Raw genomic sequence first — 27,872 nt, 5'->3', positions numbered from 1 at the left:
TTTGACACATACCTGGGTGTTAGTAGGGGATGTTATTCTAGCTGTAGACGTCCAGTTTTTAACTTTTTAACCATTATTTAATCAGATAGATGCATTTGAATCCAATGTTGACAATTTCTCGGCTAAAATCGAGCGACATTTTGTAAACTACCGCCGCGCATGCGCCAGTCTCCGAGAACATTACTTGTGAGGCCCATTAGGGGTGATGATATTTCCATTATGTCTTGCAGGCCTACAAATGTTCATACAACACATACAATGGATAGACAAGCAATTTGATTATAAATATATATAAAAACATGAAAAAGAGGAAAAGAACTTTTTTTATTTTATTCTTTAAGTTAAAAAGATGTAAAAAAAAAAAACATAGTTTGTTTGAAAAACTGTTCAATTCATCATCAGCATCTGTATTTTTTGGAAAGTTTTATTTTTTATTGTTTTTATTTTTAGAATGATTAATTATTATCTTTTATGTCAAACTTATTGAATTTATATTTATTTGGAAAGTGCATACATGTGTTTCCATTTTTTTCAAAACTCAACTGCAGGATTTTTCTGTAGTTTGTTTACATGTACATGTAAGCCCTACAACATTAAACATAATAAACCAAGCTAATTATAAAGTTTAAACTTGATTTGAATTGTAGGTGATTTTCTTTGATGTCAAATTAAATTCTGATTGATTGGAAATGGAAGATATTCTTGATGTTTTCTTCATCAACACACATTAACATGGTAAAGTTATTTGGAAATGCAGAATATAATTTATATAAAATGTGGCTTGTGTATCGACAGAAGAAATGCACGTGTATGAAATTTTATTGATATTGATTATAAGTATATAAAGATTATATGTATTGACATATTCATTTATGAATTATAAAAAATATGAGAACAGAGAAAATCACGAATAGTTTCTGATGCTAGAATTTATAAGAATATTTCCACAAATTTCCATTCTAAATGATAATGTCAAAGTCAAAATTGTATTACCCATGCGATCTACATTATGAATTTATAAATATACATGTACTGTGTGCATTGTTAAAAAATGCAAAAAAAAAAATCAATAAAAAATCATGGACAATATGTCAAGACATATTGGAATCAGACAAGATAAGAGTCATTTACTTAAGAAATATATCATTAATTATGAAAAGAAAACTGATACAAATCATTTATTTATTTTATATAGGCCTATATATATTTGTTTAATCTTAAATTAATTTCTTACTACCCATTTCATTTCTCAGAATGCTTAAAGAAACTTAAATATTGTGTATTCATTTTAGTGATTTTACTATTTGATTTCATTTTAAAAATGACATCGCCAAAATACCCGAATTTTTAGACCTACTCCTTTCATATGACTCATATATGAGTGTCCCCCATGGGGCCTCACAAGTAATGTTCTCGGAGACTGGCGCATGCGCGGCGGTAGTTTACAAAATGTCGCTCGATTTTAGCCGAGAAATTGTCAACATTGGATTCAAATGCATCTATCTGATTAAATAATGGTTAAAAAGTTAAAAACTGGACGTCTACAGCTAGAATAACATCCCCTACTAACACCCAGGTATGTGTCAAAGCCGTGTTTGATCGGAATAATTTTTGACAAGACATAATTGATGGTCGGTCGTACCTGATTTGGTTTCCCACACCTTTATAGAGGGACCTTGCAGTAGCGGAAAAGTCAGTCAGAAGGTGATATCTTTTCCGCTACAACAGTAGCTATATTAAGACCAGCAGAGGGTAACTTACATCAGTAAGCAAATGTGTGTCTATATGAAGACTAGAGTAACTTATACCAGTAAACAAATGTTTGTCTATATGAGGACCAGAGTAACTTACATCAGTAAAGAAATTTGTGTCTATATAAAGACTAGAGTAATTTACATCAGTAAACAAATGTGTGCCTATATGAAGACCAGAGTAACTTACATCAGTAAACAAATGTGTGCCTTTATGAAGACCAGAGTAACTTACATCAGTAAACAAATGTGTGTCTATATGAAGACCAGAGTAACTTACATCAGTAAACAAATGTGTGCCTATATGAAGACCAGAGTAACTTACATCAGTAAACAAATGTGTGTCTATATGAAGACTAGAGTACGAGTAACTTACATCAGTAAACAAATGTGTGCCTATATGAAGACCAGAGTAACTTACATCAGTAAACAAATGTGTGTCTATATGAATAGCAGAGTTACTTACATCAGTAAACAAATGTGTGTCTATATGAAGACCAGAGTAACTTACATCAGTAAACAAATGTGTGCCTATATGAGGACCAGAGTAACTTACATCAGTAAACAAATGTATGTCTATATGAAGACCAGAGTAACTTACATCAGTAAACAAATGAGTGTCTATATGAAGACCAGAGTAACTTACATCAGTAAACAAATGAGTGTCTATATGAAGACCAGAGTAACTTACATCAGTAAACAAATGAGTGTCTATATTAAGACCAGGGTAACTTACATCAATAAACAAATGTGTGTCTATATAAAGACCAGAGTAACTTACATCAGTAAACAAATGTGTGTCTATATTAAGACCAGCAGAGGGTAACTTACATCAGTAAGCAAATGTGTGTCTATATGAAGACTAGAGTAACTTATACCAGTAAACAAATGTTTGTCTATATGAAGACCAGAGTAACTTACATCAGTAAACAAATGTGTGTCTATATAAAGACTAGAGTAACTTACATCAGAGTAACTTACATCAGTAAACAAATGTGTGTCTATATGAAGACTAGAGTAACTTATACCAGTAAACAAATGTGTGTCTATATGAAGACCAGAGTAACTTACATCAGTAAACAAATGTGTGTCTATATGAAGACCAGAATAACTTACATCAGTAAACAAATGTGTGTCTATATGAAGACCAGATTAACTTACATCAGTGACACAAGCATCCTTCCTCTTTCCATTCTTGGTGACATAGCAGCCAATGGGAAATCCTCTGGAGCAATATTTCTCATTCTGTTCTACATCATAGCACCATGTCAGTGGCATGTTATCAACAATCCTGTCATCAAAGGACATCATTAATCAATTATCACAATTGGTAATTAGTTTACTTGGATAATATCAATCAATTATCACAAGTATAGAACCAAGGCATTACAAAATAAGGTGCCTCTACTGATTATTTTGGTTCCAGTTGCCAATCTCAAATCATATTTTTCATTTTCTTTACTTTGTATAAGACAGAAGTTATCGTACACATTTTTGCCCATCAACTGAACTGAAATTAACAACTTTGTAGAAAGGGAAAGTTTAGTCATAGAGAACATTTTTTTAAGGTGTTTTGCTAATTTGTGTGACAAATAGACTTCACATCACATTCAATGTGTAAAGGGTATGAGGGTACTAGAAAATATGACCGTAATAATCCAACCAATAGATTTCACACAGTCAAATGTTTTCTTTGTAATAAAATTATATCACCCGTGGACTTCACATATTCAGATAAGTACCTACCAATATGAAGGCATCAGAAAATATTCCTTGTATTAAACTTACCAGTGATGTTGGTAGTTCAGTGAAATTCCTTTCTTCAAAAACTTGAGCTTGGCTAGTGACTCCTTCTGTTTAGGCTGGTATGACCGTGAGCAGGCCACTTTACATTTGACATCGGTCATGTAGGTTGCCTGTAAAAACATCACATACATACACCACATATAAATTGCCTGCAAAAATATCAAATGGAAAATAATTAAATTTCCAAAAACACTAATTAATCAAAGTACCAAGGCCACTCATAGATGCTTACTCCAACAATGTTAGAGGTATAGCACGACGAGACACTTTTGATCATTACGTCGTGTCTAACCTCTAACAATCGAGGCAGGATTCACACGGCGCAGAAATAGGCTCGATATAAATTCAAAATTTCAAGTTGTGTTTACACTAACCTTTTATATCCTGAAAGAATTATCCCAAATCATGTTAAATCAAAAATTCAAAATATCACTATTGCACTGTTATACCGAATTTAGACATTTCTATACCCCCACCACTATTTGTAAGTCTACCCGGTCGCCATTTTTACTCGGTTGTTACAAATTACGGAATGGTGATGGAAAGTAAAAGTATCATTATCTATGAAATATTTTGCAGTATTTCGACTAAAATGCATCAATTCATTTAAAAATTTACAGAATCAATCAGAACTAATAAAAAATACTTGTTTCCGTGCATACAAACAACCTTGGTTACCACTATTAATATTATCTTTCCATTTGATACACCGTACTATAATTTGATAAACCGGAAGTGACGAAAATTTGAATAGGAATTAACCTACATTTGTAGATTATACAGCGATGCTATGGGTCAGCTCTTAAATGTGTGATTATTCCGCGGATTAATGTTATGTCATACCTATTCTTATACCAGGATGTGTTCATGGATAACTACTGATTCACGCTATACATGTTTTTTGACATTCTGGTAAGTTTTTCACTTGGTAATTAAGCGTCAAAGTTCCGCTCTACTTCGAGGGCGGAACTTGCGAAGACTCTTATAGGGTTCGGGCATTAGATCTCGATATTGCACATCAGAAGTTTCTCAATATCGAGATCTAATATTATTGGATTAATAGATGCTGTGATTGAAGGATTCAAACTAAATAACAAAGAAATTGGTTTTTCATTTAAATAATGAATTTAGTATACTTTAAGTGTGCAGTGTTGAATTTCGGAGCTTAACAAAATATATTTACGGTATACCGTATTTATTCAATATTTGAAGTTTTTCAAGAACGATAAGTTGAATAACTCATTTTCCTGAAATAACTGTAATAAATTTGATATCTAAATTATTTCTGAAATTACTATATATTTCGACACTAATGAAACCGTTCAGAATCTGAGTATCATTTTTTATAATTCTTTTTTAATTACTAAATTATTAATTTTATCAATGTCTCTTCAAAGACAAAAAAATAATAAGTAAATATAAGTTTTCTAATCCCTATTGAGATTCTTCCTCTAGACTCTTTTATATTCGGACGTTTGATAACTTTATTCTGGAAAATCAAGTCAGGTTGACCTAACTGCAGTGGTTCCCATACTAGCACACATCGCTAGTGGAGATAATTTTCTCTCCATACGCACATATATTATTTAGTGACACATATTAAAAACAAAGAACCATCCCCTATTGTAAACAATGTTATGTTCCATCGCTACTTTGAGTAGCCATTTTAAAAGTCCCTCTCTGTCATGTGACCGCTATAGTCTGTTTCAATAAAATTCATTATCTGTATAACCTTATTCCATTCAGTGTAATAGGCATTATTTGGAACGCACTATAGTGGTCATGTGACAGCGAGGGACTTTCAAAATGGCTGCTCAAAGTAGCGATGGAACATAACATTGTTTACAATAGGGGATGGTTCTTTGTTTTTAATATGTGTCACTAAATAATATATGTGCGTATTGAGAGAAAAATATCTCCACTAGCGATGTGTGCTAGTATGGGAACCACTGCAGTTGGATTATTTCTGTAATAGACCCTTACAAGAGGTAGGTCAACCTGACTTGATTTTCCAGAATAAAGTTTAGAAGGCTCGAGTAGGGATTCCGACGAGAGACATCTATCAAACGTCCGAATATAAAAGAGTCTAGAGGAGGAATCTCAATAGGGATTAGAAAACTTCATGCAATACATTGGACTTTAGCAAGTCTTCATAAGGCTACCGTACATTACACGGCAATATAAGTTATTAATCACTTTAAAATGCTCGTACATATATAGATCTACTGTATATTATCATTATATTTTGTAAGTTTATGTTGATAAATTTTGTACCTTTCCCCTTTCAATATAACGCAGTTGTCGATAAACAAAAGACACAACTCCCAGTGACAGATCAAGAGGAAACACATACTCAAAAATATTAACTTTTACTGTGCAATAATATCATCGGATATAGTTCGTCAATGCAACCAACACAAAAAAACTTCATAAGCATTATAAGAACTTTCTTTTGTAGTAACCTTCCTAACATTTGATTACAATAATCGATCAGTAGTATGAATTACGTAAAATTTAAATAAACATACACAATCTAAAATCCACCGAAAGTCTGCCGCGTAGGAAGACAGCGAAGAAGGCGTTGTTCGTGATTTTCGGGAGACTACTATCTCGGAGTAATACCAATATCATAGAGTTGTATGTACAAATTCAATGTCTGTGGTTTTGACTATTGGGGTTTTATTTTTCATACCATCAAGTATTACGTGAAATGAACAAAACAACTTTTAATTTTCATCGCGGAGTGGTTTCATTGTTTTGATGTGCACAGGCTCACCGAGCGTACCTAAGAATGCTGTTTCACAGCATCAAAAATATGACTTATTTCTATTGGAGGATATAGGTCTTTTAAACTGGAATTATGTCAGCTAATATGAAAGCCACTCTCTGACACTTGCAAGAAGACTTAAATATTTAAATATTCTTCTTTTATCAATGCAATATTTTACTGACTGATGTACAAGTCTTGATCAAACTGTAGCTGTGCTGGGTAGTGGGTACAAAATAAGTAATGTTGCTTTTAAGTTAAGGGAGATAACTCGGATAGCAATATCATATACTTATCAAGGTAGGCCTATAACATTCTAGATCTGTTCATGTTCTAGTTTACAAGTTTTGGGTATCTATATTTTAAAGTGACCTTTATCACTTTAATCAATTATATTTTAATACCTTATAAAAGCTGAAGCGTGTTTTAACTTAGCAATGGAGTTACATTAGCAGGTGGAAAGAAATACCAGGTTGCTATTTTCAGTCAATAGTGCAATTATGTTGATCACTGTATTATAATTAGAAGCCACTGCACCAGAGACAAAGATATTACACATATCTCATTTAAATATAAAAGAATGTAACAATTAACACTATGGAATCTTTACTGTCAAACCTATTAGTTATCAATTTTTATGGATTTTCTTTATCTTGCAATATATTTCCGATATGATAATCTCAGTATCGACCAGAAGTAAGTTGAATTGGCTTACACATTACACATGCACACACATTGACAGGATATGGGTCATAATATAAACCATCATTTTAATAAGCCCACTGATTTTTCAGGGTATTTGGGAAAAAAGTTTTTGTAACAAACTGGGAATTTTTAATGAAAAAAGGGCAGTCTTGGGAAAAAGTTACCCATTCCTGAACATGGTATTACAGGTAATTAGGATATTGTAAAACAGTAAACTGTTTCATTTTATCAAAAGGTGACGACCATCACCACAGTTTAAGAGTAGTTTGTTTTTAGATAAAACAACGAGGGGGAGATTTCCAGGTTTTTTTTTGTTTTTCAGCAATTTGTTTGGGAATTTTTCATTGTACTTGGGAAAAATAGGGGGTTTGGCATTGGGAATGGGGTCGTATGTACTGACCCCAGTTATATAAGGAGAAAAATCACTGAAGCCACTTGACTTTCAGTCAGAGTGGCTTAAAAACTGAATCAGTGATACAGCTTTGGATTAACTTATTAACTTGAACCAAATAAACAATTAAGTAGTTTCATTACATTGTAAGGCGATGGACGAATCCTTTCCCCAAAAACCACCTGGCCCAAGTTTTCCACGGGAGAATGATCTTCATCAGTGGTACAAAAGTCAAATCTGGAAAGAAAACAAAAGGCCCAAAGGGCCTTAACGGTCATCTTCAATATATAGTAGAACTGAAATACACAGTAAGTTGTTTACCTGATATTTGATTCCTGTGACTTTGAATGAAGATCAAGGTCATTCACTGAACAAATTTGGTAGCTCTTCATCCAAGCATACAACATACCCAATATCAGTACCCTGGGCCGCTTAGTTATTCAGTATTAACAAAAAAAAATGTCTGGGTCGCTTAGTTATTCAGTATTAACACACAAAAAAATCCAAATATTTTAGCCTATTTGACCCCTCTGACCTTGAAGGATGGTCAAGGACATTCATTTAAACACACTTGGTAGCCCATAATCCTAACATGCTATAGATCCAATATCAGGTCTCTAAGGCTATTAGTAAAGTTCTGTAATTAACAAGAAGTCGTTTAAAGGTCATTCATTTGAGCAATCTTGGTAGCCTTTCATGCTAACATGATACAGGTCCAATATATGGTCTCTAGGCCTACATATTAGGGGTGTAACAATACATCGGACTATCGATATATTGCGATTGTATGCCTCTCAACTCGATCAATCAATGGCAATTTCAAAAAGTCGATAACAAGATAGTACGCCAAACTATCGATAGTTTCAATAGTCAGATATTTTTCTGTAACTTGAACTAAAATCTTGTATACTCACAGAGGTTTCATACAGTACTGTAACAGACTAACAGTCACGATAAAATGTCACTTTTCCATGCTTTTCAATCCAAACGCAAACACTGACCATGTTCTCAATCACGATCTTCATTGCGTTTGAGTTGGTACTGATGCTAGCAGGTAAAGGTAAGTAACTCTAAACCAAGACTGCACTAGATGTATGTCATTGACCGGATTGTAATCGAATTCTGAGTGCAATACTATCACAATACTATTGCAATTGTATCCTGCAATAGTTAAACTATCACAATAGTATTTCCCTCGATAGCAATAGTATTGCAATAGTTAAAATTGTAGGCAATAGTCGCCCCTACTACATATATCATAAATTTAAACAAACTTACGAATGGTATTCATAAGGTACAATTGTTTCAATGGAGTTGAGTCTATTAACAAAGATCTTCACTTCAGTCTGAAACAAAAGAGAAATTTATCATTGGTTTCAAAGTTCAAATAGCAATTTGTACTACACTTTGTACAGCTTTACATATAGAGTGGCAAGTCAAGCTCAAAACACTTAACATTTTACAGCTGCTGGCTAACATTGGAGCAGGGAATCATTTGACATGTTAGAATCATGACAACATTTTAGGAAGTCTGCAGTTCAAGTAAACAAAATTAATGTGGATGACATCAGAGATTTAAATAGTAGGGATAAGAAGGTACCTCATGGCCTTACTTAACGCCGCCCGCAGCAGAAGCTATCCAAGAATGCATCGCATGTCTAAATTACAGTCGAGTACAATCTAACGACACCATACTGAAACTACGCTTCGTCCGATAAAGCGATCTAGGCTATAATTCAGGAGATGAGCAGAAAAAAACCCAAATATCCCAAAGTTTGCTCTTTATTGAAAATGTAATTTATTTGAATAATCCATTACATTTTCATAATTGTAGAGGTGTTAAACTTATTATATATATAAACGTAATGTGATTTCCTGATCCCGGCATGGTTACTTCCTCGATCTGTTCATTATATAGATCGCCCCGTGAAATATCAATCAAGGATTTATAAGTGAGACGTCCTTGTATCAATATAATAAAACCCACGTACTCTGATTTCAAAAATTGACCGATTTCCATTTAGTTTTCAAATATTTGTTGCTCGGTGAATTTTAAATGATAATATATTAAATTGATCCAATTTGAACATATTGAACCTTTTGAATTTTCGGTGGTAAAACTGTACACAAATCATCGAAGCTACCCTAAATTTATAATGGCGACGATACTGTTCCGATAGGGTCATGAAAGATAGCACAATTAAACCCACATACTCTGAATTCAATAATTGACTGATTTCCATTTAGTTTTTAAAGTGAATAGTCGGGCAAAGAAAACCAGTCTAAATGCGTTCATTTGCCTTCCAAAAGTTCTCACATATTAATACGACGGTCAAGTTCTGCTTAGTTTCCCGGTTCTGACCATTAAAGTAAAGAAAAGTTGAAAGCATTGAAAGCGAGGCTGTGTGGAAATGTAACCACGGACATAGTGAGCCAGGAGGACGTTTTAGAATTTCCATACTTTAAATTAATTTCTTCGTACGCAGACAGATTTTGACGAGAGATTTTTTATTTTTCCATTCCAAAAGAAATTATACTGGATACATTCACACCATTTTTACCGACTTTATCCATCCTTGCCCGACTGTTCACTTTAAATATTTGTTGCTTGGTAAATTTTACAAGATAAAATTTTAAATTGATTGAAGTTACCCTAAATTTATAATGGCGACGATATTGTTCAGATAGGATCGTGAAAATAGCACAATTTAAACCACGTACTCTGATTTCAATAATTGATTGATTTCCATTTATTTAGTTTTCAAATATTAATTTTCTATTGATTGAGTTTGTACATATGGAAACTTTTAAAGCTCAAGTACAAGTGTTAACAAATTATCGAAGGTACCCAATATATCATAGCGAAGAGATACAGTGCCGATCAAGCTGTGATAGATAGCATAACTTGATATCTAATTAACGGAAAGTGATTTGCAACTATTATAATCACAGGTGTCATACTGTCATCAGGTGAACCGTCGGCCAGAACACCTGGCCACCGCCCCAGGTCATCGCCTCACTTAACTCAACGGGTTACCTGTGTTTGAGTCTCAAAGGCTATACAGTAAGTTTGTAAATTAGATAATATTTTTCTAATCTAATTTTCCCAAACAGCTTTATTTTTATGCATAGAACCATATTGAAATAAAAGTCAATTCTAAGTGAAGTGTAAATATTCCGCTTTACCAGAGATTTGAATATAATATATTTAAATATCTTGCTTTACCAAGCAATTTTTTTTTACTAAAGCCAAATTGAATTTCCAGGGTTTAAAGGGACAATTCATTCTACGAGAACATTAAAATTTGTATATATATCGGAAAACCCCCAGTTCTAATAGAAATTAGATCAGTCGGTTTTACTGTGATATGTCAGCAAATCCCATGGTGGCGAAATGCATGCAATGTTCAAACTCACTCGCTGTCCGCCATTACACATTGTGGTCTAATATCTTGTATGCCGAACCCAGTCCCTTGCTCGTAGAGTAATGCTACTTTTGTCTAGAACTGCTCAAATCGCTCTGACAGAAGTGTGTTTACCTTATTAGGTGAATTGTTTTGCCTTAAAAATCAGTATATCACCTCCACAGTGGTTATGTAGTTCATTTGTTTAACGTGCGTGACTTTGGCTCCGGTATGGGTACAGCGTACATATTGTACCTGCTTAATCGTATTGATCAACGATTTGTAATTACAACAGTATCAATTAAAATACTAAATAATGACGTGGAATTTGTCAATATCTTATGTTATATGTTTCATAAGAAATGTAGAACAATACATTTATGCCATATTTTGCTTCTTGGTTATGTAAAAGAATTAGTCTGAATGAATTGTCCCTTTAACTCATGAAATTTATATGTGTCGTATTTTTCATTCTTATGAATCAAGAAAAGCTTTTATAATATGTCATTAATCACCATAATTTACTAACATTTTGATCATTACTTACAGAATTTTCAATGCATAGGTTTTAATTTTACAATTTTTCATAAAAAACAACACAGAAATGTATATACATGCATGAGATGAGCGTCTCTAATGCAACAGTAAAAAAGCTATGAGATACTTTTCGATGTTTATTGGTTTGTATATAGTGAAATATGCTGTACACAGCTTCATGGACTAACACTATGATAACTCGCCTCCATAGTGCGCAGACGCACGGCTTGGTCTCACGGTAACTGTTCATCCGTTTACAATAACAATAGGTGGGTACGTGATATCGCGAGAACAGCCCTAGTTACTTATCCCAATTACTATTTAAATCTCTGATGACATATGCTATTAATCCTGAAAACCATTATCTATGTAGATGATCGCGGTACAATTTCTTTGATGATCGAGTTTAATTTGCTTAATAGATCTGATGATGGTGGGCTACAAATAGATTTTTCTTCTAAAAATGAAAATATTGTGGTGGTTTTTTTTTGTATGTGTTACATTTTTAAACACAGAACTATTTAAAAATTGTATTTGCGCGCCCTATCAATCAAAATCACGATTATAAGTCCTTCACAATAAAATTTTGCCAGCCAGTAGGCCTACAATTTATGAGTTTTGTCCATTGCTAACAGTTATTACAGTACATCAATTGAAGATACTCTAGTCTACGTAACGTTAGATCTTGATTCTTGACTCATCATTCTACTTCTTGTTTTATGATCACATCCTAATGAATGAACAATGTTGAAAGTTCACATATATACTGAGTGGGCAACTTCCAGAAAGTATTCTTTGTTTTTAAATGAAATGGACCCTTCGTAATTGCTTTTATTTGGTATTGATCTTTATTATACAGAACAGAATGGCCAATTGAACATGGACGGTACCTAGAATTTAAGTACCTATTCTAGGTCAAATGTAAGTCTACGTGGTGGCAATTCAGGCAAACCTACAACAGTTCATCGAACCATAGAAATATGTAGGCCTAAATGGGAAAATGTCAAGATATTATTTATTAGCTGGAACGATACATATGTACATATCTCTTACTATACATCTTGTTTCAATTTATGTTCATTGAATAACTACTGTAAACCAAATGACTATGAAAAACGTCAAACTTTACCTTGCAATTTTCCGACTTTTGCTTGCAATAAGTCACGGGAGCCAAACCTGGGAGGTAAAAGGCAGAGGAAAGGGAAAATAGTCCCACCAAAACGGCTAAAATCTTCACCATGTTTTATGGCAACGTCTTTACCTGGTTTAGACGTGTCAATTGAACATGAAACGATCTATTTAGCCTAGAGGAAACCTCCGATTTACACGCAACGTAAAAATGGCCGCCTTAATTCCGAAGTTTTTCGTTTTTCTTCATAACAGTCGGTGAAAACACCCGAGGACCTACGAATGATTACTCCACGTCACAGGTAACAACTTGCAAGGTGATAGGGGAGGTAACTCAAAGAATTGGCCATCACAATGGTGTTATATTCTGTAACGCCTTGTTAGAGAGCAGCTCATTTTATTAGTTTTGATTGAATTTAATGAAAAATGATGGACGTAGACTGATAGCCCCTCTGCCTCATATCACAAGATACAGTACATGTATATTACACAGATTATAAAATGACAATACTAAAGTAAAATTGAGATTCAAAAACAAATTATCATGCTGTTATCTATGTTGTCCTTAGTGAAGAAATTGCTGCATAAGATCTAATAGAATTTAATCATACGTATTCCTACACGTATCTTCATACCAAAATGTCAACATGCATGAATACTATATAAATAGATCAACAGTATTGTAACGTGACTCTACCCAAACAGAATTAACTCTTTTTGAAGAACATGTGCTTGAATCCAGATTTTTCTCTCTGTCTTTTGATTTTAAAAACAGAAATGTAAAACGAAATTGATGACTTTAAAGAGTCACAAAAAGTATTAACTTACCGTTACTACACCTTTCATCACGTTCTTGGCAATTTAATTCGAATAAAATTAAATGCCAATTTTCATAACAATAAAATTATTGATATCAGAGTATAATAGTATATAATAGTAATTACTATTTAAATCTCTATTGATACGAATTATGAAATATGAATCATAATTTTTGCAAATGCTGACAAATACGTAGTTTATACTCTATTTACTCCATGGACATTTTCAGTTGTGAATCTTTTATGTATGTAGTGAACTGGAAGTCTGTTTTGCAATTAGGCTGGAGAAAAAGAGAATAAAATATGGAAGCTGGCGGCAACGCGAGCGAAAGCTCATTCCCTTTTAGCTTTCTCCGTGCCCGGTAAATACACATCTCATAGAAAAACATGAAATTGATAATAAAGATATGAGTTAATTAACAAATCAAAGAGAATAAAGATTACATACAATACAAGTCTACACCTTTTTAACCAACTCCTCAAAGGAAGTTCAGATCTCAATGCTCCTCGGCAGTCCACCAGCCACATTGAAAGATATTTTTGTTGATGAGGACCGTTGCCTTGCGTCATTTGTATATATTCCGAAAATGCTTCACAGCTAACGTTTAACTAGTAAGGCAAAAAAACTATGTCCGTTTAGGGTTACATCGGCAAAAAAAAATGGGTCGGTCGGATGGATTTTATTTCTTTTCTTTTTTAGTGTCTTTCACTCTAAAATGATGGCCGGAACCGGAGTCTGAGGTGGAAATCCCGACTTAAAAAAAAAAAAAAATCGTAGAAAAGTGGAAAAAAATAGTGTCTAGGGTAAAAAATTAGGGTCGGTCGGGTAACCCTAAACAGACATTTTTTTGGCCTAAGAGTATGTCTCAATGAATCCTACATTGATTGGATTTTTTTGTCATATTTTATAGTTAACAATTATTTTGATTTGGATTGTTTTGCACTGACCATTTGTCTTCTTAATTTCCTGAAGTTATTGAGTTTTTTTTTTTGTTCATAATAATATAATACTTTCATTGTAACTCTTCAAATTGTGGGGGGCTAAAGACATGAATGAATGAATTTAATAAAGCCATACGAGTCATCCCTTTTCCATTAATTAACTGGAAGTCTGTTTTGTAATTTAGTCGGAGAAAAAAAAAATGAAATATGGAAGCTTGTGGCAACGTGTTTGTGTCATCCTTACAACCAAGCGAGCATTCCCTTTCTCCCTTGCCCGCTAAATACACATCTTATAGAAAAAACATTAAATTGATAAATATATGAATTGATTAACAAATCAAATAGCATAAAAATTAAATACATGTGTATATATTTATACATGATATATGTAGAAATCTATATGGAAATTTTCGTAATAATATGCAAGAAACAAGGGAGGTAATTCATTTTCTTGCACAAGTCAAGTCAAGTCAAGTAAATTTTATTTAAAGTCGTAACATAGTTAAAACATATGACAACACAAGCCCACATGGGCTTTAACACCGACTATCTAACAAGATTAAAAAAGAAAACATAAGATAAAGCAAAGCATGCAAAAACTAGACATAAGCAGGACTACGAGAGTGAAAAACTATACTCTTTAAGAGAAAAAAATATCACAGGTGTTATAAAGAAGGCAAATTTCAGATCACAGATATTTATACAAGCTTAGGACATAAAACATTTAACATTAAAATAAACATTCTATTTTTAATTGATTAGTGATTACCTGGTTTCCTGCAGCCTGATCAAATGTATCAAGGGCCAAGTTTCCGTGTTGGTCATATCAACTCTATCCACTTCCAGTTGGCTATCGGCACAGTTAAAGTTGACCAGACTCCAAAATTTTGCGCCATTAGAAAAATTCAAAATTTGGGAAGTAAAATTACTACTGCATATAAAATATCAGAAAGGGTAGTAAAAAAGGTAAAACTCTGTTATTTGCCGCATAGGGAACACTTGCAGCTGAAACCATTCCAGCTTCCAATAATTTGTTTAAAATGATTAAAAGATATGGTTGTTCTGGCCTCTACTGGTAGGGAATTCCGTGCAGCTTCTTCACATTCTATTGTGATGTCACCAATTTTGAATTATGTAATTTCATTTAAAGATTTTTTTCTCGATTGCTATGGCCTGAAATTTGTCTGGATTTACTTTCATTTGTTTTGAGTGAACCAATTAATGAGTATTTCGCTTTCCTTTTCCAATATATCTTCAACAACATATTTGTTATCATGAATGGCCGAAAGAGTGTTATCATCTGCATAATTGAATAGTTTAGTACGTTTTGAAAATATTGAAAATTGTCGGACACAAAATCGAACCTTGAGGGACCTCTTTCACCACTGTTTGCATTGAACTTTTACTATGTCCTAATTTAACACATTGTTTTCGATTTGTTAAGTAGCTTTTAATAAGATTGATGGCACCATCTCCAACCCCATAAGCCCACATCTTTTCCAGCAAGGAGGGACGCAATCGAACGCCTTAGACAGGTCCATCAATATGGCCGCATCTCCACTCCACTGTCATAGCTATCGGTGGATAATGACAGCTATACCCCTTCCTAAAAGCAGAGGTAGGGGTTGAAGATGCTGCTGCAAAATCGATCAAGTTATTCTGCTATGGAACGTTCGATAATCATTGAGACTGTCTGGTAAAATAGTTCTTTTTATTTAGAGGATCTTCCCTCTTAAAAATAAAGGGACAAAAGTTAATAAGAATGTGCGAAATAGAAATACATTTTATATACGAATATCGAAAGATAACAATTTCAAGTGTGACAGACTCAGAGTGCTGGTTTTGCTCGTTTTTTTTTTGTTTTTTTTTTGTATAATTGGCGAGAACAGGACAGCCCGCCATTGTATGTATGGAGTAAACGGTGCTAAATTACAGGAAATGTACACTTAGTGAATTAGAGCAAAGACCTATTTTATACAGCATCATGACCACTTTCTCCAGCTAACACGACACACGACTAGTATTCATAGCTGTTACCACAATGCAGCTAGGTATTGTGTTTTTGATATTAACATGCATGTCGTCATGTATAGTGACAAAAGCTGTAGATGGCGGAGACGACAGTAGCGATGACTGGACGGCCGTAGAGAAGAAAACTCTCGAACTGGAAACAAAAGTTGCTGGATTGAAAACAGAGATTTGTGCGCTGGAGATGAAATTGAAAGAAGAAAATGACGAACACCAGAATCAACTGAAAAAGATGTCGGCAAATGTTTCCGACACGATGAAACTTGTTGGGGTTCAAACCACCGACCTGGCCACACTTCGTGCAGACGTCGACACACTGTTACAGGAACTGACCGCTGCAACGCCAACCCCTGGTAACATATACAGTTCTTAGTATTATCTCTTTGCTATAGTTGTTGTTTGTGTAATTTTTGTCAGTTGATTTTGTGATATTGCAATTTTTGTCTAGCGTTTTTTTTTTTTTGTGTGTGTGTGTGTGTTATTTAGTGATTAGTGATTTCTGTAGTCATTGTGCTTCGTCTGTCGTCGTCCGTCGTCGTGCGCCGTCCGTACACTTTTCATTCAAGCGACTTCTTTTCGGTAACCGATAAACCCAGGGTAACACGCTGGGATGAAAGCCTACCAAATGAATAGCATTGACCTTAATTCAAGGTCGCAGGGGTCAAACATAATATAGGGTCTGTGACATGCTGTGATGAAGGGCTACCAAATTTGTTCAAACGAATGTCCCCGACCTTCATTCAAATTTACAGGGGTTAAAAATGGCTAAAGTATTTAAATGACTTATTGTTCTTAACCTTGGGACCTAGACCTGATATAGGGTTTGTGACATGCTGGGATGAAGGGCTATTAAATGACCCGACCTTTATTCAAGGTTACAGGGGTCAAAATGGCTAAAATATTTAGCTTCTTATCATTAACCTTGGGGGCTAGAGACCTGATATAGGGTCTGTGACATGCTGGAATGAAGGGCTACCAAATTTGTTCAAACAAATAACCCCGACATTCATTTAAGGTCATAAGGGTCAAAATGGCTAAAATATTTAAACGACTTCTCTTGTCATTAACCTTGGGGCCTAGAGACCTGATATAGGGTCTGTGACATGCTGGGATGAAGGACTATTAAATTTCTTCAAACGAATGACCCCGAACTTCATTCAAGGTTACAGGGGTCAAAATGGCTGAAATATTTAAACGACTTCTCTTGTCAATAACTAGAGGCATAGAAGCCTTATGTTGGATTTGTTATTAGTCACTACTATTTTAAACTTTCCCTCACTGAATTCTGGATACAGTAATATAACATATGTATACAGTAAGTGATATACAGAAAATAGAAACAAGTTTATAGGAGGGCACCTATAAGTTAACTTATACAATGAATTAAATGATCGCTACAGAACGTTGAGAATGACGCTTACTACACAGAGTAATAATATTATGCATCGTCATCAAATTAATAAAACAACTATTATTATAATAGTTCCATATTTCATATATGCACACTGAAATATGTTTCCGAATTATTTTTAGGGATAGCCGTGCCCGATTTCGTTTTTATATTTTATCACCGCTGCGATCTTTAATTCGTTTCACAGAATTTTTTTTTCGGATTTGCCGCATTGGTGTCCAAATTCGATATTTTGCATAAAGATGTACATGTTTACTTTGGTTCTGCTGAAAAAACTGGTGTTTGGATAAAGATGATGCCATTGTGAAAACTATACATTTTCAGGCCATTTCTGCAAGAAAATGCATAAAAACGCACAAAATGGCTTAAAGGGACAATTCATTCTACGAGAACATTAAAATTTGTATATATATCGGAAAACCCCCAGTTCTAATGGAAATTAGATCAGTCGGTTTTACTGTGATATGTCAGAAAATCCCATGGTGGCGTGTGAAATGTTCAAACTCACTCGCTGTCCGCCATTACACATTGTGGTCGAATATCTTGTATGCCGAACCCAGTCCCTTGCTCGTAGAGTAATGCTACTTTTGTCTAGAACTGCTCAAATCGCTCTGACAGAAGAGTGTTTACCTTATTAGGTGAATTGTTTTGCCTTAAAAATCAGTATATCACCTCCACAGTGGTTATGTAGTTCATTTGTTTAACGTGCGTGACTTTGGCTCCGGTATGGGTACAGCGTACATATTGTACCTGCTTAATCGTATTGATCAACGATTTGTAATTACAACGGTATCAATTAAAATACTAAATAATGACGTGGAATTTGTCAATATATTATGTTATATGTTTCATAAGAAATGTAGAACAATACATTTATGCCATATTTTGCTTCTTGGTTATGTAAAAGAATTAGCCTGAGTGAATTGTCCCTTTAAATACATCGTGTTTTAACCAATCTACAAATACTAGAACTGGAAAAATCTTTTTTGATTTCAATTATATGGATACTCAACTCCTTTGAAAAGGTGGATTTGTAAGATTTGACTTTGTTTAAATTTCTAATTCTGGGGCCACAAATGCCCCTTATAGCACTTACTCCTTTATAACAGTGCAGATCAGAATTGTCTAGAGATACATCGGTAGGAATAGTAAAATGAATAGGAATTAAAATGGGAAACATTTTTTCTCAAAACTATTCTTCGTTTCATGTTCAGTGTTCCTAAAAGCATATATCAGAAACATTTGAAATTGTTGAAATACTTGCCTATAATAGGTTGTATTTCTATCATATACTGTAATCTACAGCCGCGATTTGCAGATGCCGCCATGCTAGGCACTTTTTATCAACTGAATTGTGTTCAAGTACACCTAAGATGATATATACAATGGGGACAACCTACGTCACGGGAAGTGATATCGGACACACAAAAACAATGAAAAAACGCCCGCTTCAAAATGAAAATCGGCTTAAATTATGACATAAAAGCAATGCATCTTCTAAACCTATCGTGCGTCAAAGACAGTGCATTGTTAGAGATTCTATGAAGCTATTAAATATCGTCAAACTAGCTCAGATAATGCAAACACCTCGACACAATATTTTCCGACAACAGGGATATCGGTCACATTTTATTCAATAAAACGTTAAAAGTTGTATAAATTTTGCTGTCACAAAACCGTCCCGTTTACTAATATGTAATATATGACTGTTGAAAGAAAATATTTCATTCATTCATTTAGGCCATGGGCTAGGAGGGTCCCACATGCACCCCCCCCAAACCTCCGAACCAATATTTTTCTGAATCCTTATGACCCACTGATCACAAATCAAAATGTTAACATTGCATAAGTTGGGATTAACTTCCGATTATGACGTCATCAAGATGGCCGCCATCTCGAATTTGACTAAAAATTGAAAAATAGTCATAACATTGACATTTTTCAACCGAAGTAGACAAATGAGGTATCAAAATGACCACAGTAGAACAACAAATACATATCAGGACCAAAAAATCTAATATATGTAGTGATTTCTACGCAGGAAATGAAAAAATCTGATTTTAACCTCAAAAATGGAGATTTTTCAGCAATTTTTTTCATATTTAGCTTGATGCGGCCAAAATGTTTCCCAACAGCAAACTATTATTTCTAATAAGTTTTTTGACCACTTATCAATCAGTTTCAGCAACAAAAACATTACAAAAAAAATTATTACTCGTAATCAGTTATTTAAACTCCTATCAATCAGTAAAAACAACAACAACAAAAACAAAAATATACAGGAATGCAAAAAAGAATTATTGTTATACCCTCAATTGTGTAGATTAGCAGCGCCTCAAAAATAATTATTATAGCACAACGCCTAATGATAGCGTAACAAATGTAACCTAAGCTAAGCTTGTGCTTCCGTTAATATCATTAACAGTTTCCAAAACGTTTGTGTCTTTGAAAATGAGCAGATTCATTGTTTATTTTCTATGCATAGCATGAGCAAAATGTAGGATGGTTACTACAGTGTCACATATGTCTTTCACTGGTTCTCAATGATAACCATTATCATTGCGCGTGCTTTCTCGCCTCACTGCACTATCCACTGAAGAGACTCGGCATATCTGGTAGCTGGCACATGCAGTCCGAATCAGAGTAATCGAGATATCGGTATCCAATTCGTTGAAAGTCAGAGCGTCGTCTTCGATGTCGATGAGCTGATGTGACACTACATTGCCAGTGTTGTTCTAGCCTTTCTTCTTTTATGACCCATCCATGGCAAGAGTTCATATCAGGAACAACAGGTTCAGAGATGTGGGATCTCTTTCAGAGTTTAACATATCGTACATATATGCTGTTTCAACTTCTCCGGCATGATGGGAATTACACCAGATCTACATTCATTAGTTCTCCTTAGCGCATAGCTCAATAATTCGTATGAAGTACTATTCATTAATCGTGTGGACCCTCGTGCAACCATAAATGGCACAGGTGATATCATCGAGGTCATTAATGAGGCCATAAATGTTAAATGCTTTTCATTGGTCTGACTTTTCCCACTCCCTTGAAGGTGCTGGTTGTGTCACATCTGGTGTATGCGTAGAGAGAACATTGAAGACTCTCAAGTAAAAAGTTCTCTACAGTGCTTTCCAGACTTGGCAAAGAGTGAAACTTCACTGCAGACCTCATCTATGACCTCAAAGAATCCACCTGTGCCACCTATGGTTACTGAGGTTCACAAGAATGAGGAATTGTGCTTCATACGAATTAAGGAGAACCAACCCAACCCTCCGCAGAATGTGGATCTGGTGTCTTTTCCATAATGCCGGGGAAGTCTGGAACATCATATACGATATGTGAATCTAGGTGAAACTAGGTAGGAAAGAGGAAGAGCTCCAACATCCCTGAATCCGATGTTTCTGATGTTATATCATGGACGGTTGACAAGTTAGAACCACGATAGTAACCCGATAATGTAATGTCACATCAGGTCATCGAGGTCGAAGACGACACTCTGGCGAGAAAGCACGCAGAACGAAAATGATTATCATTAAGAACTAGTGAAAGAAATATGTGACACTGTAGTAACCATCTTATATTTCCTAACGTTATACACAGGAAGTAAATAATGGATGTGCTCATTCTAAAAGACACAACACGTTTCGAAAAGTGTCATGGTATTTGCGGAATTTTAATTTGATACCCTATAGCTATTAGTTGGCGTTTTGCTGTAATAATTCAGTTTGAGAGGCTACTAGGATACAATATTTCGAACATGAAAATGAATTATTTTGAAGTTCTACTTAGATATTCAGCCAACTTTAAATTCAAATTTGTTAAGATATAAATCGTCAATAGCCAATGTTATATTCAGGAAATTCCGAAACACCAGGAAACTGTAGTGTCAGTGGTTTGGAAAAAAAATAACAATCATATGCCGCATCCGGTGATGTTTTGTAAACCAAATGATGGTATAACAACAATTCTCTTTTGCATTTCTATATATTTTTGTTGTTGTTGTTGTTTTTGTTTTAACTGATTGATAAGAGGTCAAATAACTGATTACGAATAATAATTTGTTGTTGGGAAACAATATTGCTGCGTCAAGCCAAATATGAAAAAAATGCAGAAAAATTACCATTTTTGAGCTTAAAATCGTATTTTTTCATTTCCTGCGTTCAAATCACTACATATATTGGATTATTTGGTCCTGACATGTATTTGTTGTTCTATTGTGGTCATTTTGATACCTCATTTGTCTACTTCAGTCGAAAAATGTCAATGTTATGACTATTTTTCATTTTTCAGTGAATTTCGAGATGGTGGCCATTTTGATGACGTCATAATAGGATTTTATACGATGTTAACATTGGTTTTTAAGGTTTTCGTTGCTAAAACTGATAGATAAGTGGTCAAAAAACGTATTAGAAATAATAGTTTGCTGTTGGGAAACATTTTTGCTGCGTCAAGCCAAATATGAAAAATTTGCTGAAAAATCTCCATTTTTGAGCTTAAAATCAGATTTTTTCATTTCCTGCGTAGAAATCACTATATATATTGGATTTTTTGGTCCTGATATGTATTTGTTGATCAATTGTGGTCATTTTGATACCTCATTTGTCTACTTCAGTCGAAAAATGTCAATGTTATGACTATTTTTCATTTTTCAGTGAATTTCGAGATGGTGGCCATTTTGATGACGTCATAACCGGAAGTTCATCCCAACTTATGCAATGTTAACATTTTGATTTGTGATCAGTGGGTCATAAGGGTTCAGAAAAATATTGGTTCGGAGGTTTGGGGGGGGGGGGGGGGTTGCATGTGGGACCCTCCTAGCCCATGGCCTAATTGTATCTGTTAGTGGAAAAACATAGACGGTACTTCATTAGAAATTATGAAAATTGATATCGGTCACACTTAGAACTGTAGGGGTAACGGTCACATCCAAAGTTACGAAAACTGAATATTACAGCATTGTACGTGTAGTCGTTATTTACGAATTCATGCAACTCCAATGGATACCCCGTCAAAATAATTTTATTGAATTTATCTTTTTAAACCACCATCAGCAAATGGTTGGCGAGCTATAAAAAGCCTTCCCCCACAGCTCGTCATCCGTCGGTCTGCTATTTCTGTTATTTCTCTGAAATTACTGGAGGGGTTTCATATGTAAATCCAGTTATGTATAACATATTTCGGAATCAATCCGAAATCGATTTATTTCGATACCGCTACATGTATTTGCCAGAGAGTATTAAGGATCTTTTTTAAATTTCATGTTTAGAAAGTCATCTTTCTTGAATCTAATAGATGGACTTGTTGCTATGGTTCAAATTCAACACGTAAGCTTAATACTTAATGAACCTTTCTGGAATTTTATAAGTACTATACGTATCTCTCTCTTTACTCTTGTTGTGCATAATGCACCAATGGGAAAACGCGGTAGTCGACAACTTGAAGTTCGTTACCATGTAGAAATACAACTATCAAATATCTTGTTCGATATAGATATTTTGATAATCATTAACATAGGATTGTATTTATTAATTCTCATTTTTGAGACAGATAAGATTACAAAATAATTTGGCTATCTTGAAATTATTTGACTACCACGGTGCTTTATAGTATTCATATACATATATTTACGTTTTCACTGCAGCCCTAATACATGTATGTATACTTACCAAGCGCATTTGACATTCAGGGGTGCATGATCTGCGATCCGCTTATTTTCATGTGATGTCATAATTTTTGTGCAATCGATCACAGAAAATGGCTGTTTCGTCTTTGATGATATTGATTTTTTTCTTTACAGATGCAAATATCTTGGGATGTTATCATACAAGTGTTATCAAATGAAATTATATTCATTAAATTGCATTCAGTTGACAATTAGGGAAGTATGAATGCCAACTGGACATCTGTTAATTCAACATGAAGCGCTAAAGATATTTGACCAACATGTTAAATTGACCGATTTGTAAATCCAATGGTAAACGTCACGATATTTCTTGGCCCTCTTGTTAACTGAACTGATTTGATTTTATAATTTGTTTGCATATGATCATCTGTGCTATTGTTGTTCAGATATATTCTAAGTACCTTTTCAATTGTTATTCTGTGTTAAATCTGTGTAGAAAAATATTAGTGAACTGACATGTAGAATTGTACTAACATTATCAGCAAAAAACCCTCAGTGATCCTGTCTATCATGTATTCACGTATTTCTGTAGCTTATAGATCAGTGTGCTTTTCCTTTTGTTTACATCGGATGCCTTTACATCTTTAAGTTTTATGTAGTTTCTTGTATATTGTCACTGCGAAGTTTTTAAATTATAATTACTTTAACACAGAAAGAAACGTACTTCAAAATAATACAATGGTACTCCATGGAGATGTAATTTGTCTGCTCAGTTCTACTTTGCTTCAGCAAACATTCAACGCAAAGACAATGCAAGAGCATAGGGTGTGCACAAATACATGTATAGACAAAAACGAAACAATATACAGTGTACGAATACCAAAGTATTCACAAAAAAAAAAAAATAGTTACGATAATAGTTAATGATGTATCATGTATCTCGGTAGTATTTCCTCTTTACTTGAATGATTAGTTAGGGAAAACAACGCTGCAATATTTCAGCAATCTTTACGAAGCGACAAACCATTTCAAAATCTTTGGATGTGACCGTTACCCTGTGAACGACATCTTTTTAAAAACAACAAAACACCAACTAGGTTATACAGGTATGTCACTTTTGTAGCGGATAAAATGAGCGATAGCTACTACTTTAAATATTAGGTTTTTTGTATCAGTAAATAACAGTAAAGTTAAAAAAAAATACACTTGACATATTTTCGGTGAATAAATGTGACCAATAGCCGGGAAAAAAGACGGACGGATGACGAGCAATAGACGAAAAGCGATTTCAATAGCTCGTTAACTATTTGCTGATAGGGGGTTAAAAAGTCGTCTTTCAAGATCAGATAAATTCGATAAAAGTATTTTGGCGTCCTATCCACAGTTTTTCGTAACTTTGGATGTGACCGTTACCCCTAAAGTTCTAAGTGTGACCAATATCACTTTCATAATTTCTAATGAAGCACCGTTTATGATTCTCTACTAGCAGATATAATGAATGATATATTTTCTTCCAACAGTCATATATTACATATTAGTAAACGGGACAGTTTTGTGGCAGCAAAATTTATTTATTTGCAATTTATAACGTTTTACTGAATAAAATGTGACCGACATCCCTGCTGTCGAAAAATATTGTGTCGAGGTGTTTGCATTATCTGAGCTAGTTTGACGATATCTAATAATTTCACAGAGTCTCTAACAATACATTGTCTTTGACGCACGATAGGTTTAGAAGATGCATTGCTTTTATGTCATAATTTCAGCCGATTTTCATCTTGAAGCGGGTGTTTTTTCATTGTTTTTGTGTGCCCGATATCACTTCCGCTGACTAGGTTGTCCCCATTGATGTAGGCATACAAAAAACCAGTAGTTTTAACAGGTCTAAAATCTTAACCAAGTTTGAAATTTAATACTTTGATAATTTTTCTACTGATCACATAATTAAAACTGCAAAATTAATATCGTCATGAGGAGATGGCGTTTTAATCGTCTCGTGTTCAAGATTATCAATATGAAGTGGTTTTAACGTTCCAAGGCAACAGCGGAAGACGGTATCTCCAAAAATCACTCTGATCAGAGTTATTTCCCTTCTTTTTATTTCGTCAACTCTCACACTAGAAAGTCTAATATCCGACCTCCATGCATATGACGAAGAAAATAGTAACATGCTGCATTCAATAATCATCATAAGAATATTTTTAATTAAATATTTGTAGCGCCTGCTGATATCCCTGCGTGTCCGGACAATTGGGTGGAACACAATGGACAATGTCTGTTTTTTAGCTCTAATACAATGACGTGGTTTTCAGCAAAGGTGGGTTGATTCAGCATTATTAGTTATATCCATCAAACAATTAATTATGCAAAGTAATTGAACTGTTTTAAACACATTATTGTATACAAAACACTAAGATAACTGTACACCACCTATTGAATAAAGATCCACTACAGCGGAATTGGCTGAGGTCCATCACCCTCGATCATTAGTAAATTCTACCAGGGTGTTATAAGACTATATGGACCTCAGCAGCAAAGGTTAATAACAATGATATACTAAAATAAACAGAATGACATATGCAATGTTCTTTTTCCAAAAGTAGTATATATCCAAAAGATGTTTTCGGTTGGTAGAATTGGAAGATTCGGTGTTTAACGGTGTTTCTCGATGGTTTCCGTACATATCGGGTTTTCTGTTGTAGATGAACTGTATGTATATTGATGCCCACCTTGCTATCGTTGACAATGAAGACCTAAATACCTTCCTCAAAGTACGACTGCGAGCTCCTGGTGGTACGGTCTAATATTATAGTATTGGTTTGTTTAACGTCCTAATAATATATTATTGCCTTCTTTTGAGGGCACTATGGTCTTATAGTGTTATCGAGAGATGGCATATTACCCGAGCCGGAGTAACGAATTGAAGAAATCAAATAAGTACTACTATGCTGATCTGTGTTGTGTACTTCTATGTTGATATCTGTTGTGTACTATTATGTTGATATCTGTTGTGTACTATTATGTTGATATGTGTTGTGTACTACTATGTTGATCTGTGTTGTGTGCTACTATGTTGATATGTGTTGTGTACTACTATGTTGATATATGTTGTGTACTACTATGTTGATCTGTGTTGTGTACTACTATGTTGATATGTGTTGTGTACTACTATGTTGATATGTGTTGTGTACTACTATGTTGATATGTGTTGTGTACTACTATGTTGATATGTGTTGTGTACTACTATGTTGATATGTGTTGTGTACTACTATGTTGATATGTGTGTTGTGTACTACTATGTTGATATGTGTTGTGTACTACTATGTTGATACTGTTGATTGGTTGTGTACTATGTTGATATGTGCTGTGTACTACTATGTTGATATGTGTTGTGTACTACTATGTTGATATGTGTTGTGTACTACTATGTTGATATGTGTTGTGTACTACTATGTTGATATGTGTTGTGTACTACTATGTTGATATGTGTTGTGTACTACTATGTTGATATGTGTTGTGTACTACTATGTTGATATGTGTTGTGTACTACTATGTTGATATGTGTTGTGTACTACTATGTTGATATGTGTTGTGTACTACTATATTGATGTGTGTTGTGTACTACTATATTGATATGTGTTGTGTACTACTATGTTGATATGTGTTGTGTACTTCTATGTTGATATGTGTTGTGTACTACTATGTTGATATGTGTTGTGTACTACTATGTTGATATGTGTTGTGTACTACTATGTTGATATGTGATGTGTACTACTATGTTGATATGTGTTGTGTACTACTATGTTGATATGTGTTGTGTACTACTATGTTGATATGTGTTGTGTACTACTATGTTGATATGTGTTGTGTACTACTATGTTGATGTGTGTTGTGTACTACTATGTTGATATGTGTTGTGTACTACTATGTTGATATGTGTTGTGTACTGCTATGTTGATATGTGTTGTGTACTACTATGTTGATATGTGTTGTGTGTACTACTATGTTGATATGTGTTGTGTACTACTATGTTGATATGTGTTGTGTACTACTATGTTGATATGTGTTGTGTACTACTATGTTGATATGTGTTGTGTACTACTATGTTGATATGTGTTGTGTACTACTATGTTGATATGTGTGTTGTGTACTACTATGTTGATATGTGTTGTGTACTACTATGTTGATATGTGTTGTGTACTACTATGTTGATATGTGTTGTGTACTACTATGTATTTGATATGTGTGTGTACTACTATGTTGATATGTGTTGTATATGTTGATTGTGTACTACTATGTTGATATTGTGTTGTGTACTACTATGTTGATATGTGTTGTGTACTACTATGTTGATATGTGTTGTGTACTACTATGTTGATATGTGTTGTGTACTACTATGTTGATATGTGTTGTGTACTACTATGTTGATATGTGTTGTGTACTACTATGTTGATGTGTGTTGTGTACTACTATGTTGATATGTGTTGTGTACTACTATGTTGATATGTGTTGTGTACTACTATGTTGATATGTGTTGTGTACTACTATGTTGATA

General features: G+C 34.1%; 3 protein-coding genes across 4 annotated transcripts in view; 1 reads left to right on the top strand and 2 right to left on the bottom strand.

The window, feature by feature from the left end:
• Positions 1–12,726, bottom strand: part of LOC138306858 (transmembrane 9 superfamily member 2-like) — a 187,307-nt gene extending 174,581 nt beyond the window's left edge. The window contains exons 1-5 of the mRNA XM_069247362.1: positions 12,491–12,726; positions 8,699–8,766; positions 7,564–7,657; positions 3,540–3,667; positions 2,913–3,042 (exon numbers count right to left, since the gene is read on the bottom strand). Of these exons, the coding sequence (XP_069103463.1) occupies positions 2,913–3,042; positions 3,540–3,667; positions 7,564–7,657; positions 8,699–8,766; positions 12,491–12,601 (531 nt within the window). The 5' untranslated portion in view covers positions 12,602–12,726. The remainder of the gene's footprint in view (positions 1–2,912; positions 3,043–3,539; positions 3,668–7,563; positions 7,658–8,698; positions 8,767–12,490) is intronic.
• The window catches only part of LOC138306860 (deoxyribodipyrimidine photo-lyase-like), a 247,001-nt gene that overhangs the window by 35,882 nt on the left and 183,247 nt on the right, over positions 1–27,872 (bottom strand). The gene's annotated exons all lie outside the window — the stretch shown is intronic.
• On the top strand, positions 16,215–26,146 carry LOC138307928 (asialoglycoprotein receptor 1-like). Its single transcript, XM_069248853.1, has 3 exons — positions 16,215–16,630; positions 25,537–25,634; positions 26,020–26,146. Exons 1-3 carry the CDS (start codon positions 16,291–16,293, stop codon positions 26,119–26,121), a joined length of 540 nt encoding a protein of 179 aa, XP_069104954.1. The 5' UTR covers positions 16,215–16,290; the 3' UTR covers positions 26,122–26,146.

The sequence above is a fragment of the Argopecten irradians genome, chromosome 14 (genome assembly GCF_041381155.1).
Source record: "Argopecten irradians isolate NY chromosome 14, Ai_NY, whole genome shotgun sequence".
Taxonomy (NCBI): Eukaryota; Metazoa; Mollusca; class Bivalvia; order Pectinida; family Pectinidae; genus Argopecten; species Argopecten irradians.
Note: the sequence above shows the minus strand (reverse complement) of the source record. Positions and strands in the feature narration are given on the sequence as shown.